We start from the raw sequence: 17,054 nt of genomic DNA, 5'->3' as shown, positions 1-17,054 counted from the left end.
ATTCAGAAACATCTGGCTGCAGTTCTAAATAGTTTTCATTGGAGTAAAACATGGATCATTGCTGAGTCCGGAATTTTTGTGAGCTTAATTTCTTTTGAATGCAGTAAGTTTTCAAACTTGATGCAGCAAGAGAGCTGAAAAATGCGATGTGCAAAGGAAGTAAAAGACTTCACCCTTAGTTTTGGTAACACTGTACAACACTTTGCTTGAAAAAACAAAACATATTCAGGAGCTTTTTTGTCTGTGTACCTTCTGGTGGGGCTGTTCAAAGAATGGGTTTGGTATGCTGAGGAAAAAGGTGCTCTATAAAGACAGTGCATAATAGGTTGAACTGTATCTCAAAAGCAGTTCTTTCCAGATATTTGAGTGAGGGAAATGGAAGCATTATTTAAGTACTGCTGTCTCATCTCACAGGAGCCCTGCTTCTCTTTTTGAGGTTGTTGATACTTTGGGAATGCTGGTGCTCTTAGAGAGCAAAGCTTCTCACCAGAACTTTTAGTCGTTGCTCTTACTTCTTTAAAAGTGTTTGCTACTTGCAAATTGAAGCCAAACCCTGAGCAGCTTGTTTCTTGTTGGAAATCACATTAAGTAACCTTATTGTAAATAAAACTGACTCTCAATGTGCTGCTGAGGCACATGACCTAGTTTTCCTTTCTTCTTTTTCTCCCCACTCTGGGCAGTCAGTACTTCCCTGTAGCTTCTACAAGTCTACTTTTCAGTCATCATTTTATTGCTGTTGGCTAATACCATAATTCTCAATGACACTTCTCTCTTTGCACTGTTAAATCTCCTTGTTATGGCCTTACTTAGAGGTTGTGGAGCCCTTTGTATTCTTGCACTTTGAAAAGTGCATATTAAACAAAAGCTCCCACTCTTTTTTTCCACCTGCAGCAAAGGTGGCACATGGTTGGGTTAGCTGTGTGTTTGAAATGCTCTCACTTGCCAAAGTGGTGCCCCAGGTAAGGATGCTGAGACTGGTCAGGTCTGTATAGGAGTGCAGTATATGCTTCCTGCAAATACGTAGCTTGAATGGAGATCTTGACCCCTCACTGTGGCCAAGAGGGCTTAAAAACAACTGAATACGCTTTAAAAGCTGAGTTTTTTAATGGCAGTTGGATTTTGGAGAAGTAAATTGCACATGGTCACCCATCTGAGCGACAACATAATGCTTCCCAATTTGTGTAGTGATGGTTTTGCCTAACAGAAGAGTGCAGCTGCACTGAGGCTTATGCTGTTGGCATGGCAATGTGGGTCTTGATATAGCCTGGCAATCACGATGTTTATCTGTGATATCCAGTGAGTTTCTACCTGTAGAGAGCCTGCAGTGAGGTGATTTCCACTCTACCTGGTTCTGCTGGTGAGCCTTTTTGTGCTGCCCAGTCATTTTCTTAGCGTTTCTTGCTGCTCTGTCATTCTTTGCCACTGTATTTTAAGGTTTTATCTTTGTGGTTTAGAAGAGTTACTTGTGGTGTTAATTAAAACTGCTCAGCTGTTCACTTGGAGTGTTGCAGCTTATGATGAATACACTGGTTTTGTAATCAGCTGCAGTGACTGCTTGCACACAGATGCTGTTGTTGGACTGATGTGATTCAGGTACAACATCTTCCTGGTGTTGGAGGGAGGTTTTACATTTTGTGGAATTCTTACAGTGGTTTCTGTGCAAACTGAACGTAAATGCTGGTGAAACTTGAATGGCGAGTGGTTGGCCAAATAATTTCACTTGATTTTTGTTTCCTCTTAAGTTCATGGCTGTTGCTGTGCCTTAGAAAGAAGGGGAAGGTTTCATTACGTGGGTTCAGAGGTACCCTGCCCCAGCATCACTCTCCTGAAAAAAGTGAATGAAGCACATGTTGTCATTCACAGACAATATCTGCTGGATTAATCTTGGGGTTTGTTGAACACTTGGGCAGTTTTAGAGCCTCAGCTGTACCAGAAGTAGTGCATTTCAGGCCGTGTTTCTGAAACAGGACAGTGTTTGTCTTTGAGCCTCCTTGGTTTTTGTAATGCTTGCTGCAAACGTGGCTTTTTTTGGGCAGTGCTAGCCTGCTGCTCGTTACATCTCTTGCTTTATGAGTAGACTGTTGGTGTTTAGCTCTGCATTTCTCTTGTGCACAAGAAGCTGTGGAAAGCTTGTTGCTGGTTTATTCAGTTGTCTTTTTATTCTTTGCACAGCAGCATCAACCAAGGACCTAAACATTTTGGAAAGCCTTTTACATAAGCTAAATCCAATCCAAGTTCAAACTGCTGTATTTTTCTTGTGGAATAGCACACTTTCATATGAAATGAGGCATCACATACACATTTGCCATACCAGGTGTTTTTTGTATGTATCTTCAGTTTGTAACAAGCACTTCCTTATGGTTGAAATCCTTTTAAAGGGAGCGTTGTTAATTTTGTGTTAGATTTATCTGCTTAAAAGCTGCTGTAGAAGTTGTTTCAGCTGTGCAGCCCCTCTGCACTGTAAGCAGGGGAGGGAAGTAGTGGCATTTCAAGACCAGCACTGAACCAACTGCATCCAGCATTGTCTCAGTTGGCTGTAAGGTGAGCTGAGGGAGCACAGCCCAGCAGACAGAGGGCTCCATCTCCTCTTGAAACTGAGTGTGATACTGATGCTGTGGAGAACTCATGCTGACTTCTGTACTAGGTGTGACACAGAGCATAACTGCTGCAACAAGGATCCTCTTGAGGTGTGGTTTGGACTTAATTTTAGGTTCAGAAGGGTTATTTGTATGTTCTCACATGTGATCTTGTTTACAAAGTGAACAGATGCGATTGATGTGGACTTCATAACCTTATGTTCACATGCATGATGCCTTTACCCATGTTGGCAGCAGTGAGAGAATCAGTGTAATGATTGGTTTTGAAACTTCACAGATCTCAGTGCAGCATTACATTTCACCAGGGATGGACCCTATCACTGTTATAGCATAAGGCTGAATTTTGCCTCCTCTTAGAATGGAAACATTGCGTGTTATTTACCATCAGTAAAATGGCAATTGTTTCCTTATCCCACTGTAGCTGCTTGCAGGGTCAAAGATGTAGAAAAGTGAAGTAAACTTACATGATTTCCCTGGAACCACCCGACAGCCTGAAACAAAAGTTCAGAATCCCAGTTCGTGGCTCAGTTTGCAGTGTTGCTGTAGCCAGGTGTGGTGTTAACAATTCTCACACCGTCCTAAATAAGTGTTATTAGGAACCTGAATTTGAAATTGATTTGTGCTTTATTGAAGTTTAGCTTTTGGTCTCTTACTTGATTGGCAGATTGTGGAGCTAAAAAAACAAAAAAGGTTGCTGGATGTTGACATACTCTGTGCAGTTACTGCTTCCATAGGAGAAGGTGCATATTGCAAGTCGTGCTTCAACACACATTGAAATTCAACAGCTTGGATCTGTCTCTTCCATGCAGGTTAACGCTAGCAGAGTACCATGAACAGGAAGAAATCTTCAAACTCCGACTGGGTCATCTGAAAAAGGTGAGAACTGCAGAGAAGGCTTTTAGGTGGGTTTCTGACTCAGTATTCTCCAAACTGGATCATTTCACTGCAGAGATCACTCCCACTACTTTGCTAAGTAAGAGGGCTCTTGTTACTTGGGAAGGATGCTTAGGATGTTGTACTCGTGTTTTCCAGGGCAGTAGTGCTGCTCTTTACTTCAGCACATAAATGGTGTCCTCACAGTTAGGATTTCATGATGGGAGTTCTGCTGTTTCAGTGCCAAATGCCTGCTTTGTATGTGCTTAGCATGAGGCATCATGAAGGAAGGGACCAAGGGAAAGAAATGACAAGAGCAAAGCAGAAAATGCAAGCAACAGTGGCTTTCTCATTTCTTTGTCATGCACTATCTGTAACAGATCTGTAAAGTTTTTGAGTAATAGCTGTGTTTAGATAGTTATAAGGCATTATTGTTTTCACATACGTTAGTTTCAATAGGAGTGACACCTGCAAGTGAGCTTGTATTTCAATAAGCTGCTGGTTACTTTCAACATGATTGCAAAAATGTAAAAATAAAACTTCTGGGACACTTAGCAGATGGAGTGAAAATAAAATAAAGGCTTTCTGCCACTTTCCTGGCTAGCTGTGTGATCTGCAAGGCCAAAGAGTTTTTTCCTGAGTGAAGCAGGAAAAGTGGAAGCGCAGCACGCTGCCAGCCTTCCATCTTTGCTCAGGTGTTTGTGTACGACCTCTGCACTGAGGGTTTCTGTCCTGTGACCTCAGCACTGAACGCAAGGCTTCATTAATGCTTCTGTACCTCGTTATTTTCAGCGGTGAGGGAAAGTTAAAGCACATATGGAATCTGCTGGCACGCTGCCTGTTACATTTTATTGTCCAGTGAGTGCAGATATGTGATATGAGCAGTTGCATGCTGCAGGCATACTGCTCCATAGCTTCCGCATTGCTGGAGTGGATTAATTGCAGGTTGTCTGGCATGTAGTGTGGCACCCCAGGACAGAGGAATCCCATTTGGAAATGGATCTTAATGGAAAATGAAGTAATGTTCTGGGATCGTGGCATTGTCTGAAGCTGTTCTTATCCTTGTCCACTTTTGGAAACTGGCTCATTTTTTGTGCCTAAAAATAGAACCTGTTGAGAAGGGAAGGAGCAGTCACAAGACGAATGGGTTACTGTGTCCCTTGAGTCATGTGCACCAAGTAATGCTGCTCAAGGCGCATGTTTTAATTGAGGTTTGCAACCCTGTCCTCATCAGTGTGAATTCAAGTCTTGTATTTGAGGGCAGTGGACCTTCCACCCTGGAACTGTGCATAAAACTTTGACGTGGCTCCTTTCTTCTCAAGGAAAGGGGCAGGACCAGCAGTGCTGCACATCACAGAGGTGAAGTTGTACAGGTCATGTTCCTACAGGAGGCAGATCCTCTCAGCACTTCCTCGCTTGGTTTCTAGACCCAATGTTCTCTGGAACAGAAGTCGTCTTTAAGAGCTGTGAAATCTCTGTGATCCAGATAAAAATTCTTTGGTCTCAGTGAGTAACAGCTGAAGGTTCTTTCAGGTCGTGTGTTGCCTTATCAGTCACTCCTGCCCTATGATAAAGAAATCAGTCTCAGTTGAAAGTAAAGAGCTTTTGGGGCTCCCTGCTTGCAGGGTGAGGTGGTGGCTGTTGGCCTGGTGTTAAAGAGAAACAAGAACCCACCCAGAGACTAAAGAGTCCGTGAAACTTACACTAAGATGTTCTGCCGACCACTGAAATGTGTGTTAAGGTATTCCTGCTTCTCAACTTCAGACTGCACATGTGGTTCAGTGTGGTGTCAGGGCTGTTACTCCCATGTGAACAAGCCTTTTCTTGCCTTGCCCCTGTTAACTGGAGCACGCTGTCCGTTCCAATGATGTCTTACTACAGAAGCTGTTCGCTGTAACTTCCATTTCTGAGTTAGGCAGCTTTTATATTTCTTGGGTAGAAAACACAGTACCCTGAGATGTGTTGGAAGATTATTGTAACATTTATGTGCTGTGGTAGTTTTCTACTACCAGATAGACACTGATAGTCTATAAGAGGTGAGCACAGAATCTGGTACTGGAAATCTCCGTTTCCATAACATTAAGTTAGAACCATGCACATGTAATGTGTAAAGTGTCAGGCAGGCCACATCATCCTGCATCCTTCAAACATTCCCTTTTTATGGCTTCTCAAATTCCAAAGTCTGTACTTCAGAAAAATCTCATTTGCTTTTGTTATCTACGTGTCAAAGCCCAGGATGCCAGTCTCTGTATTTATAGCATGTCTTTCTTTAAGCATCACGTCCCAGTTTTTGAAGATGCAATCTTAAAAGATTTCTCACACAGCTAGCCTGCAGAAGGGGAGAGGGGTTTGGAGGATGAATGGCTGCCATTTTAAACAAAGTTACCTGGTCTGTTTGCCCAAGGAGGCTGTGGATGCCCCATCCCTGCAGGCATTCAAGGTCAGGCTGGATGTGGCTCTGGGCAGCCTGGGCTGCTGGTTGGTGACCTGCACACAGCAGGGGGTTGGAACCAGATGAGCGCTGTGCTCCTTTTCAACCCAGGCCATTCTGTGTTTCTGTGATTCCTTTCACCTTCTGCCCGACTCATTAAATGGAGATTGGTGGCCCTGCATGCAGCAGCAGGGTTGAAGCTTGATGATCTTTGAGGTCCCTTCCAATCCAAGCCATGCTATGGTTTTGTGATACCATGGTTGTGAGCAGCTTTTTCATTTCCCAGACACATTATTTGCCAATGACCTGTTTACATGTGGAGTTATGTTTGTGACTCCAGGTAGAAATGCTGGCTATAATATTTGAAACAATGTCGTGTTTTCTTTTTGGTTTTCTCTTGCACAGGAAGAAGCAGAGATCCAGGCAGAGCTGGAACGGCTAGAGAGGGTTAGAAATCTACATATCAGGGAATTGAAAAGGATACACAATGAAGATAACTCACAGTAAGCCCGCGGGAGTCATAGAGGGTGTATTGCTGTTATGAAGGGGACAAATCAGATTTGCAAATACTGTATATTTTCTTAAATCAGTGTTTCACCTTAATGTGTCATTAGCCTAGGGGGCAGGGCAAAGGCTTCTGAGCACATCAAAGTATCGTTATATAACCTTGTATCAATAGAAAATGATTAAATAGCATCAAATCTGCCAGTTCTGATATTTTTAGTCTCAATATAAAAAAATGTTTCTAAGTTGTATAAGAACTGTAATCTGTTATAGTTCATTGTCAGTGTTGTTAAAGTGTGTCTTTCTTGCCAGATTTAAAGACCATCCAACGCTAAACGATAGGTATTTGTTGCTACATCTTCTGGGTCGAGGAGGCTTCAGTGAAGTATATAAGGTAAATTTGAGATGCCAATCTGATGCAGTGTGAATCTGCAGTGAAATCCCACAGTAAGCAGAACCTCACAATCATTTTCACAATGGAGCGTGTGGTTGTGGAAGGAAGAACAGAACACATGTTACATCTGGCTTGTATTAGACAGCAGGCTTGAAATTTTTAGGTTCTGCTCACGTCCTCAGAGGTCAAATTTCCTGCAAATGGATGTTTTAAGAAAGCATTGCACTAAATTTGCAGGTTTCACCAGGACAGAAGCCTAGCATTCAAGTGCTGTACACAAATACCTTAACGTGGCTAAGTTTTACTGAGGATGGCATAGCAAGTCTGAGCTTTGCTGTAAATAAAAGAGAAAATAAATAGGAGCAAAGCCTTTATTTCCTGGGGGTAAAAGGCTTTTTTCTTCGTTTTATGGTCTGAAGTAGCAGACTGGGTGTGTGTGCAGTCCTTGGAACTGAGGAGTGCTTGTCTGTCAGTACTCTTTGCATGGCCAAGACTTAGGATACTTTGGAGGTTCTTGTTTGATTATTACACTTAAATCCTCTCCAGTGCTAAATATTCTCCACTTACAGCCAGTAGTCTGTAATTCATGTTGAATTTGGGTAGAATTAACGTAACTATTCCAATGTAAATGTTGGGAACATCATGATGATTTATTATTTTGATGCAGTATAACGACAGGTACCCAAACCAGAGGGGCCTACTGTTCAGGTAGCCAAGAGGGAGTGCTGCCTGCAAGTACTCCCAGTTTCTCTTTGGAGTCTCTGATGACTCAGTAGAAATGCAGAGCTCCACAGGCGAAAGGTGAAAGCAAGGGCATAGGAATGCTTCATACCTGACTGTGCATGAGGGTTATAATTACATTACTAAAACAAAGAAATGCTTATTTCTCTTCTCCACGGTCCATGCTGATCTGTTAAGCATTAGGAGTTCAGTATACAGCTTTTCAGCTGGATGTGGATTATCCTTGTTTGCTTACAATAGGATTTTACCCAATCCTGTAAATTATTAGATGTTTCTGCTCTCAGACAAAGTAACAGACTTCTTCATTTCCCCAAGAGCACAATTCCAGTGATCTGTTCTTTAAAGGCTGCCTAAATAGCAAGATATTGGACATGCAGCACCAGCATTACACAGTTCAGCCCTCGAATTCTCTGGCTTCTAAACAAGCTGAGACATTTTGCTTCAAGATGGAGAGCTGAGCTACCAGAAACAAAGTATTAAAGATCTGCTGTGTGATTTTCATTTTTGTTTTCAACTTAGTGTAGAAAAATAAGTGAGCTGGTTGGGGGAATAGTGACAAAGTCTTTCCCAGAGTGATTGAGTGGCTGTATTTCAGTAATTTGGCCGTTGTGATCCCCATTGTAGCACTGGTAGTAAAATGTCAGAATAAATGCAGCATTAGTTGAATCCCATAGGGAAGGGTCAGATCAAAGCACAGAATATTCAATTGTTTTCAGAGTTGCTTGGTTTCATTAGTGAAACTAATTACATCAAAATGTGGGTTTGCTCTTCGCTCAGTCTGTTGTAATGCTGATTTCCTGGGTGGGGAGATTGATTTGCTAGATCTTGTCTGCTTCTGCAGCGTGAAGTTGAGGCTGTGATTCCTACTGATGCTCAGATCTTCTCTTTGCAGGCATTTGATTTAACAGAACAGAGATACGTAGCTGTGAAAATACACCAGTTAAATAAAAACTGGAGAGATGAGAAGAAAGAAAACTATCACAAGTAAGCAAGGCTGTAAAACAGACACGTCCCCAAGTTGTGTTTAGTTCTTCACTGTCTGTGAACAGGCAGCCATTTTTTCCTATGTTTTACCACATTTCAAAAGCCACTCTGCCCCAACATCTACTTGTAAAATTTATTTCATGTTAGAAATGTCTTCAATATGTGCACACACCCCCAGTTTTGTATAAACACGAGGCTTTAAAGCGCCAGTGGTGCTGTAGAAAGAAAGCACTAAAGCAGCTTCTCTTCAAAATGTGTAAGATCTTGCAGGAAAAAAGTGCTCGTGCCCATCTTCCAGGCACACACCTGCATGTTGAAAGACTACTTTTTGTTTCCTAGAATACTTGAGCTTTCCACAGGTGATAGGAATAACTTGTCACAGCCTAGAAGAGGGCTGCAAGAAGCCTGTTGAGCATTGGTAACACTTGCTTCCTCATGCCATGGATTAGATAAGTGCTGCAGAATCACAGCCAAAATTTTTTCACAGAACTTCAAAGACAAAACTGTGATCTTGCTTCCTCAACGTGTCAGTGGCATAAGCTAAGCTGGAGTTGAAGCTTGGACTGTTGAACATCCTGGAATTTTTCTAGAACTTGCTGATTTTTGCGTTCAGCTATCTTGGATCCCATAGCGATTTATTATGAGATAATTCTGTTTTGGCGAGCAGTACCATTAATCAGGATTAAGTTATTTTGTAGTGCTGCCAGCATCTGGGAATCTGATACACTTGGATTCTGTGGTTCTCAAAAACTATTCTGAGCAGCTCCTCGTTTGCCTGCCTTTTCTTAAGCTGTGTGATGTGCATGGGTTTGTGACTGAACTGGGACTGTCTGGGTGCTCCTTCTGCAGAACTTAGAGTTATGCCACTTGTGTGACTAATGCTCCCACTTTCCTATTTTCAGACATGCGTGTAGGGAGTACAGAATTCACAAAGAACTGGATCATCCTCGAATAGTTAAGCTATACGACTACTTTTCACTGGACACTGACTCGTAAGTTGCATTGCTGTGTGCTTTGACTCGGTTTGACCCATCCACCACAAAGTTTTTGATCTCAAAATCTTACAGCAGAGTCCAGGGTATATCCGTGCCTTGCAGAGGTGCTGCAGAGATGTCTGCTGTCTGAGGCAGTTGCAGCATGCACAGATTTTCTAGAGATGCTGTCTTGCATGCCCTGTTATTTCAGATGTGATGCTCTGCTTGTAAATCTTGCTTTTTGTTGACCTGGACACATGCCCCAGCCAAAACTGCTTCCATTTCTGCTCTGGTGCTAAATGGAACGTATCTGACCTTTGTACTATTGAGCGTTGACGATTGTGCTCTTGGTGCCCTAATTTTGGAGATTAATTGGCTGGAGGACTCTTAATGTATTGATCGAATAGATGAGACTTGCAGACAGACAACAACAAAGTGGTCTGGTTTCTGTCAGATGCCTTAATTACAACTGCTGCTGTTTTGCCTTCAGGTTTTGTACAGTGTTAGAATACTGTGAGGGAAACGATCTGGACTTCTACCTGAAGCAGCACAAGTTAATGTCGGAGAAGGAGGCGCGATCCATTATCATGCAGATTGTGAATGCTTTAAAATACCTAAATGAAATCAAACCTCCCATCATACACTATGACCTTAAACCAGGTATGCTGTGCTGGTAGGTGACGTGCTTGAGGATGCTAACTGAAAGTAATGGGCTGTAATTGAAGCGGGGGTGTTTGTTTTGGTCAGGCAGCAAAAAGGAGACGGTCCTGCCTGGGAAAACACACTTGCAAGAAGAAAAAGCTATAATGCATAGAACATTCTGTGAAAAGGGTATTGTCTCCCAGAATTGCAACATAAACAAGGAAGTAACATTCCAGAAAGAGTAGCCTCTTTATTCGAAATGAGCTCTTGAACCACCAAGTGTCTGTGTTTGGTTTCTCAATGTCCTGCTTGTGTTCTGCTGTTGAGAGCTTCTGTTATTGCTTCATAAAGGTTCCCATAATTACTAGTGTGTTTTATGTTCCCATTCTTCTGGCTTATTCTTTCTGTAATCATCTGCCTGAAATCTTGGGGGCAGAAGCTGGGAAGTGTTCAGGTTTTTGGTTGGTTTGGTTTTTATGACGTGGCAGCTCACAAAGCAGAGGACATGCACACTCCAGTCCTCCTTTGCATTCATTAGCATCTACCAAGCAGAAGGGCCTTTGAAAGATGTTTTTGCAGGGCTCTATGTGGCACTGGATAGAGTAGTGAAGGCAGAAATGGAAGTGCTCTCTTCTGGGATGTTGGCTACGTTGCTTTTTCCTAGTCCAGTAAAATTCAACCACCTCTTCAGACAGTTGTCTCTGGTTTGCCTTCCTTTACTGGTGGCACCTCGTATTGTGTAACTCTGTGATGTGGTTTATTGCATCAGCAAGAGGAATCTGTACAGGAGGTGGTGCTGTTGCACTGTTCTAGTGACCATATTCCGTCCCCCAGCTGTTGGCTGTTCTTGCTGTGTCTGAACATGCAGCAGAGCTCTGCCTGCAGTTGTCTAAAGCTGTGATTCATCTGCTGCCACCACACACAATTCTGCTGTTTTATTGTATGCTTTGAGAAAAACAGTGATGATCTGAATTCTTGATCCTTGATGGATTTATGAAAGACTCTTGCTTAAGCAGTAATTGTCTTTCTGAGCTTAGAAAGCCACTGGGGAGCACTGCCAGGAAGGGAGAGAGTTTCTGGCTGTTGAGAGACTGGGGCAAGTCAGGACTTCTGGACAGAATGAGTCATGACTGTGTATGTTTGCTTCTTTGCTTAGTCTTTCTTTTTGACCTGCCCTTCTAGCAGGACCTTTGGGAGGGGTCAAAACAGCACGGGCATCAAGCTGATTTGGAGAATAGGGCTCGTAATCCAAAGGCTCCAAGTAATGTTAGGCAACTGAGCCTTTTGAGGATGGATAAATCACATCTAGCAGTCAGAGGGAGCTGAGTTGTCTCTGAATTTAAAACACCTACCCCAGGCAGCTGCAGCTGGCTGTGCTTTGTAGGATGCTTGCTTTCTTGTAGAGAACCAGACTTCATGCAATTTTATTCTTGCTTTTCCCTGCTAAATGTATTTCTAAGAGACTGCTTCCTTCCTCTGTTTAGGTAACATTCTTCTAGTCAATGGTACTGCATGCGGAGAGATAAAAATCACAGATTTTGGGCTTTCCAAAATCATGGATGATGACAGCTACAACTCTGTTGATGGCATGGAGCTGACGTCGCAGGGGGCTGGTACTTACTGGTAAGCATCACCTGTGGGGCACTTGCAGCTTAAAGATCAAGAAGAGTTTCCAGGTCTCTTTGCATCTGTGTTAGCTCTGCATGTGCTGCCATTGCCAGCTTGAGATGGTAGAGACCCTGTAAATCAGGGAAGGAGAATACTATGCAGGTACATGAGGGAGAAGGAAAGAGCATTCCACTGAAGAGAAGTGAAAATCCATAGAGTTAGCTCTTACAACTTACATAAATCTCATAGCACTGTTTGTAGCCACAGCTTCACTTCCAAGTGCCATATGAAAGATATTTGCAGCAATACTTGACTCCCAGTGCCAGATGTCATCACTGCAAGTGATGCAGCTGAGAGCAAGACCTGCATTAAGTACCACAGGATGTAATTATTAGATGTTACCCAAACTGCAGTGTGTCCCTGTGGGCAGCATTTGTACACAAACATTTGTTAAAGCCTTCCATGTTGTGTGAACAAATGTTTAGGCCTGTTCTTTTCCAAAAGCAAAAACTAGCTGTAGTTTGAGCAAAGCTTTCTCTGTGAACTGCCAACTAGGCTTGAATTTCTAGAAATACATATTTTTGGCTGTGGATTTCTATTGTGAAATTGTTGGCCAAGCCCTTTTGACAACAAATACCAGTTTTGAAGATGAAAGAAAACAAGGTTATTTTATGTGCTTCTGTTGAAAGGAAACTGACCGTGCTGAGTAATTCAGACCATCAGTGTCTGGAGAGCCCTTGGGTCTGTGGTCTTCACGAAAAGCAGTGGTATGGCAGTGGTGATCTTAGATGCACAGGATCAAAACTGGCTTCTTTGAATCCCAAGCCAGATTATGTCTTCTTTTCTAAACAAAATGGCTGTAAGTATTAGAAGATAATACTCATAACTTGTTGTCCATTCTTTTTAATCAGGTATTTGCCACCAGAATGTTTCGTGGTTGGGAAAGAACCTCCAAAGATTTCAAATAAAGTTGATGTCTGGTCAGTAGGGGTCATCTTCTATCAATGTCTCTATGGCAGAAAGGTAAGAGAGCACGTAACCTCTTTCCAAGCAGTGATTCCCAAACCTTTGAGAGGCAGCCCTGGCTTCTGCTCCCTTCACCTTGCCAGACTAGGAGGTGCTTTTGCCTTGTCTCCTTGCCACCAGTTCCGAGACAGAGTCCATATTAATGGAGAGAGGATAATTTGTTAGGTTGTGTTTTGCTCCACGTGGCAATACTTTCAGAAGCAACATTCTTCAGAACATCTTTCCTGATGGTCGTATTTCCAGTGAGATGATAATGGGCAAAATGTGTGTGTCGTTCGGTGCCAGGCACCTGGCATTCTTGTTTGGCATTGTTTTATCATGCTTTCAATGTTCTGATGTTGTTCTTTGAATGCAGAGTCTTTGTCAGGCCCAATATTGCTCAACAGCTGCAAGAGTTTTAAAATAAAATAGATAGAAAGACTAAATGTTTTTAGAATGCCTTTTGGAAGGGAAGAGTCTATTTCAGGAAGAGGTGATTTGTTCTGAGAAAAGGCAATCTTTTCTTTTTTTAATGACATCAGAAGGAGTTGGTTGGGCAGGAAAAGGATTCCATAAGCTCTCGTGTTTACAAGTCTTTGGTAACCAGGAATTGGGAAAGCCTGGGCTGATAGAAACATTGTGGTGTCAGTCAGACAAACAGTGGAACCAGCCAAGCAGGGGTTGAAGGAGGTGAATCTCCTGGCCGCTCAGATGGATGAGGGTCCTCTCTGATGTGACAGAGCTGACCTATGATGTCTGCAAGCACATGGAGGTGCTTCCTGCCTGAGCTGGAGACACCCCGGACGTGTTCCAGCTTGGTGTCCCTTTAGTTCAGTTCAGAAACAGAGCAGTGTGTCGGATGTTCATCTGGCTGGAATCTGCAAGCACCTTCACAGTGTTCATGGGCTTCTTGCCTGGAAAAATGCTGATGTCAAGTGATGATTAACAGTAGCACTATGGGATTTTTTTTTTAAGGCCTGTCATCAGTCTTTAACTACTATTGTTTTGGGGTTGTTTTTTTTTATTTTTTTGGTAGCCCTTTGGCCACAACCAGTCACAACAAGATATTCTCCAGGAGAACACGATTCTGAAAGCTACCGAGGTGCAGTTCCCTCCAAAGCCAGTAGTCACACCAGAAGCAAAGGTGAGTCCTCAGCAGCGTTCGGTCACATTGCGTTGCCCTTCAGCAGCCAACACCAGTGGTTCCTTCCTTTTGGCTTTCCTTCAGTTTACTAGCAAGGAGTTTGTGTTCAGCTCTCGCCTCCTGCAGAGCGATCTGTTGCATCGTTGTTGTTGTCAGCCTCAGGGTCGAATGGAGTACAGCACGTCTCTACCCGTGCTTTCTCCTGCTAGAAGATGTGCTTCTGGCACAGCAGCTGTCTGTGCAATCACTGGGGAAGGAATTTCAGCGCTGGGTTGTCAGATTGGCCCAGCTCCCAAAGAGTTAGATCTATCAAAGCGAGCTTCCTGTTCCTGTCAGTCTGCTAATTCTTGTTTTGCCTTGGGGGGTATCTGCAGGCATTTATCAGGCGTTGTTTGGCCTACCGAAAGGAGGATCGGATAGATGTCCAGCAGCTGGCCTGTGACCCATACTTGCTGCCTCACATCCGCAAATCTGTATCCACAAGCAGCCCAGCTGGAGCTGCGATTGCATCAACCTCTGGATCGTCCAATAACAGCTCTTCAAACTGACACAGAGTAATAGGCCAAAAACTGCTTGAGAAACCGGCAAAAAGACTTTCAGAAACGGCTTTGGAGTAGAGGAATCCGCAAGGGTCTTGAGAAACCTGTACCAGGTGCTTTTTTTCTCTTGCTTTTTTCCATCCATAGAGCATGACAACATCTAATCTCATCAAGGAAACCTTCGGCATCTAGGCCAAGCCATGTGGATAGGAGGTGGCTTGAGGTTTGTCCAGCAAATGACCACAAAGTGTGGCTGCTCTGAACAAGGAGGGGAAACTCAAGAAAATATAACAAAACAAAACAAAAGACGTGGTTCCACGTACTGTGAACTTCTGAACATGCAGCCTTGGGGAATCCAGGACGCCGTGTGTGCTTCATATGAAGAATGTGGACATTGGAAAAAAAGACTGGTCGAGTCCAGTGTTGATATTTAAACATTGTTCTTTTTCTTTTAATAAAGTTTAGGTAACATCTCCTGAAAAGCTCGAAGCACCAAGGTTCAGCTGGGGATGGTATATGACTCTTTGCCCTTTGGAGGGGAAAAAAGTTGATCCTGCCTGTTCATGGCACTAGCGTTAGTGTTTTACCCCTAATTAATTTCAGTTTTTTAAAAATAACAATTTTTTGGAAGAAAACAGTTTTCTGGTCTCAAAGTGAAACCCGTATTAACAAGCTGATGGCATTCTGCAGCTTTCTGCTCCCTTGGGGTGGCCTCTGACAAATCATTCACCTTCTCAGGAAGGCGGTGAAGCTCACAGGCAGGCCTGCATGGATCTCCTGTGCTCAGAGTGGATTACAGTCCAGACTGCCACCAGGTTTTCAGCTGCTGCTTCATCGCTCTCTCAACGGTTGCACCTTTTTAATTTATTTGAAGTGCTGTTCTTTCTGAAAACACCCCCTGACGTGCTCATAATCTGCTCTCTGCTCTTGTGAGCATGATATCTGGTGACTGCTGAGGAGGCAGGCAGCGAACAGGAAAGAATTGGAGCTCAGCTCAGTCGATCACAGGTGTAATCTGTGCTCGCGCAGTGCTGTGCTTATCTCACTCATGTTACAGAAATCCAAAGCTGAAGAAAGAAGGCTTGTCTTGTTCTTCTCACTTAGGTGACTTGGCAGGAAAGCTTCCTCTCTCCCTTAGCATTTTCCTTTTAAAACTTGCTGACTTTTCTAACTTGCTGCCATCGCAGCACCAGATCGCGAGTGGAAGGGAAGGAGACGATGTTCTAGAAGGGAACAAATCTCCTCGTTATTTCTGTCGCCCTTCTGTAAGCTGCCTGGAGGGGGCTTGCACCTCCAGCTGGAATCTGCCTGCTGGCAAACATCAGCCTGTTGTCCCCACCGTGCCCCTTTCCCCCCTGCATTGAAGGAGGACTGAAAACACCGAAAAGTGCAGCGCTTGAACATGTGGCAGCCAGCTTGGAGCGTTCCTAACATGTGGCAGCAGCCCCTGGCCAGGCAAATTTAAAGATGCAGTATTCAAGAACAAAGTTTTTCAAGGGAGAGAGGCGGTGCCACTGCTGCCTTCCAGGGCCTTGTTTAAAGAACAGGTGATCCTATGCACGGGGCTGTTGCATGGCACCTCCAGGTTGCTCCTGCAGCTCCAGCAGCGTGTGGGCATGAAGTGCCTGCGTGGTGCCTTGTGGCAAGCAGTGCTGTCAGCTTTGCACTTTCTGAGGGAACTTGCACTTGCCTGCCTTACTGGAAGCCATCCTCTGCTAACATGTGTTATTTGTTCTGAAAAAAAATGAGTAATTAAGCAAATTGATCTGGGAAGCACGGAACCATGCTTTGATTTTTATTGCAGCTGTTTGAAGGTGGTCTCCCAACTGTTGTATTTGAAACAAAAGAAATATTGCATCTTTAAATACTCGGCCATCATTCTGTGGTCCTTTTATCCTCGCTGGTCTGTTCCAGAAATAACTGTTCAGCCAGCAGTGATTCCACGTATCTGTAGGGCAAAATCAAGGTTGTTGCTTCATCCTGTTTGCTGCCATGGCTGATCTGGTGCCTGTCCCCATAGGGGAGAATTCTAAAAGGGTTTTTTATATCCCAGCCCTGTTGTTCCTTGGCCATACAGTGTGTGCTATCTCTGTGGGTGTGAGTAGTTTTGTGTCCGATGCATTTATTCCTGCTGTGTGACACCCATTCAGGGCCTGGGGACAGCATTAGCCTTTTCTGGGGCTGAAAGCAGTAAAGAACCCTGGTAGAATTCCAGCTGCAGCACCTTGTTAGCACGGGTTTCACTTCCAATAACAGACCCTATTGCCACACTGTTCATTTACTTAAAGAGAAGTGTATGAAGAATTTGTAACTTAAACCAGGCCAGACTGTTTTGGCTCTACCCAACAGATGAGACATGGATATTAAAATAAGTTTTAAGAAACTGATTTGCTTGGCTCTCACTCTTTTGCCCTTGGTAGTGTTGGCACGAGGTGTTTGCAGGATGAGGATGGAGGAGGTGGTGCTCAGCAGCTCAGGCCATTGGGATCCCTGCATGAGAAGAGGGAGCTGAAAATCATTGAGTCTTATTTGACTGCTGACCGATTGAACTCTGGAAGATGGAGGAAGAAATCAGAGTGGAGTTTGTCCCTCGTTTCTGCTGGAGTAGCGGCTGCCTT

The 17,054-nt window shown here is 43.6% G+C and overlaps 1 protein-coding gene across 5 annotated transcripts in view; it reads left to right on the top strand.

The window, feature by feature from the left end:
• Nucleotides 1-16,823, top strand: part of TLK2 (tousled like kinase 2) — a 43,484-nt gene extending 26,661 nt beyond the window's left edge. For all 5 annotated transcript variants that reach the window (XM_042836041.1, XM_042836042.1, XM_042836045.1 and 2 more), the window contains 10 exons: nt 3,407-3,473; nt 6,307-6,404; nt 6,718-6,799; nt 8,433-8,524; nt 9,427-9,516; nt 9,989-10,158; nt 11,625-11,763; nt 12,660-12,771; nt 13,790-13,897; nt 14,272-16,823. In XM_042836041.1, coding sequence (XP_042691975.1) covers nt 3,407-3,473; nt 6,307-6,404; nt 6,718-6,799; nt 8,433-8,524; nt 9,427-9,516; nt 9,989-10,158; nt 11,625-11,763; nt 12,660-12,771; nt 13,790-13,897; nt 14,272-14,445 — 1,132 coding nt within the window. In that variant the 3' untranslated portion in view covers nt 14,446-16,823. The remainder of the gene's footprint in view (nt 1-3,406; nt 3,474-6,306; nt 6,405-6,717; nt 6,800-8,432; nt 8,525-9,426; nt 9,517-9,988; nt 10,159-11,624; nt 11,764-12,659; nt 12,772-13,789; nt 13,898-14,271) is intronic.
• The last annotated feature ends 231 nt before the right edge of the window (nt 16,824-17,054 follow it).

The sequence above is a fragment of the Centrocercus urophasianus genome, unplaced genomic scaffold (genome assembly GCF_019232065.1).
Source record: "Centrocercus urophasianus isolate 14NV4802_14NV808 unplaced genomic scaffold, USGS_Curo_1.0 seq_57, whole genome shotgun sequence".
Taxonomy (NCBI): domain Eukaryota; kingdom Metazoa; phylum Chordata; class Aves; order Galliformes; family Phasianidae; genus Centrocercus; species Centrocercus urophasianus.
Note: the sequence above shows the minus strand (reverse complement) of the source record. Positions and strands in the feature narration are given on the sequence as shown.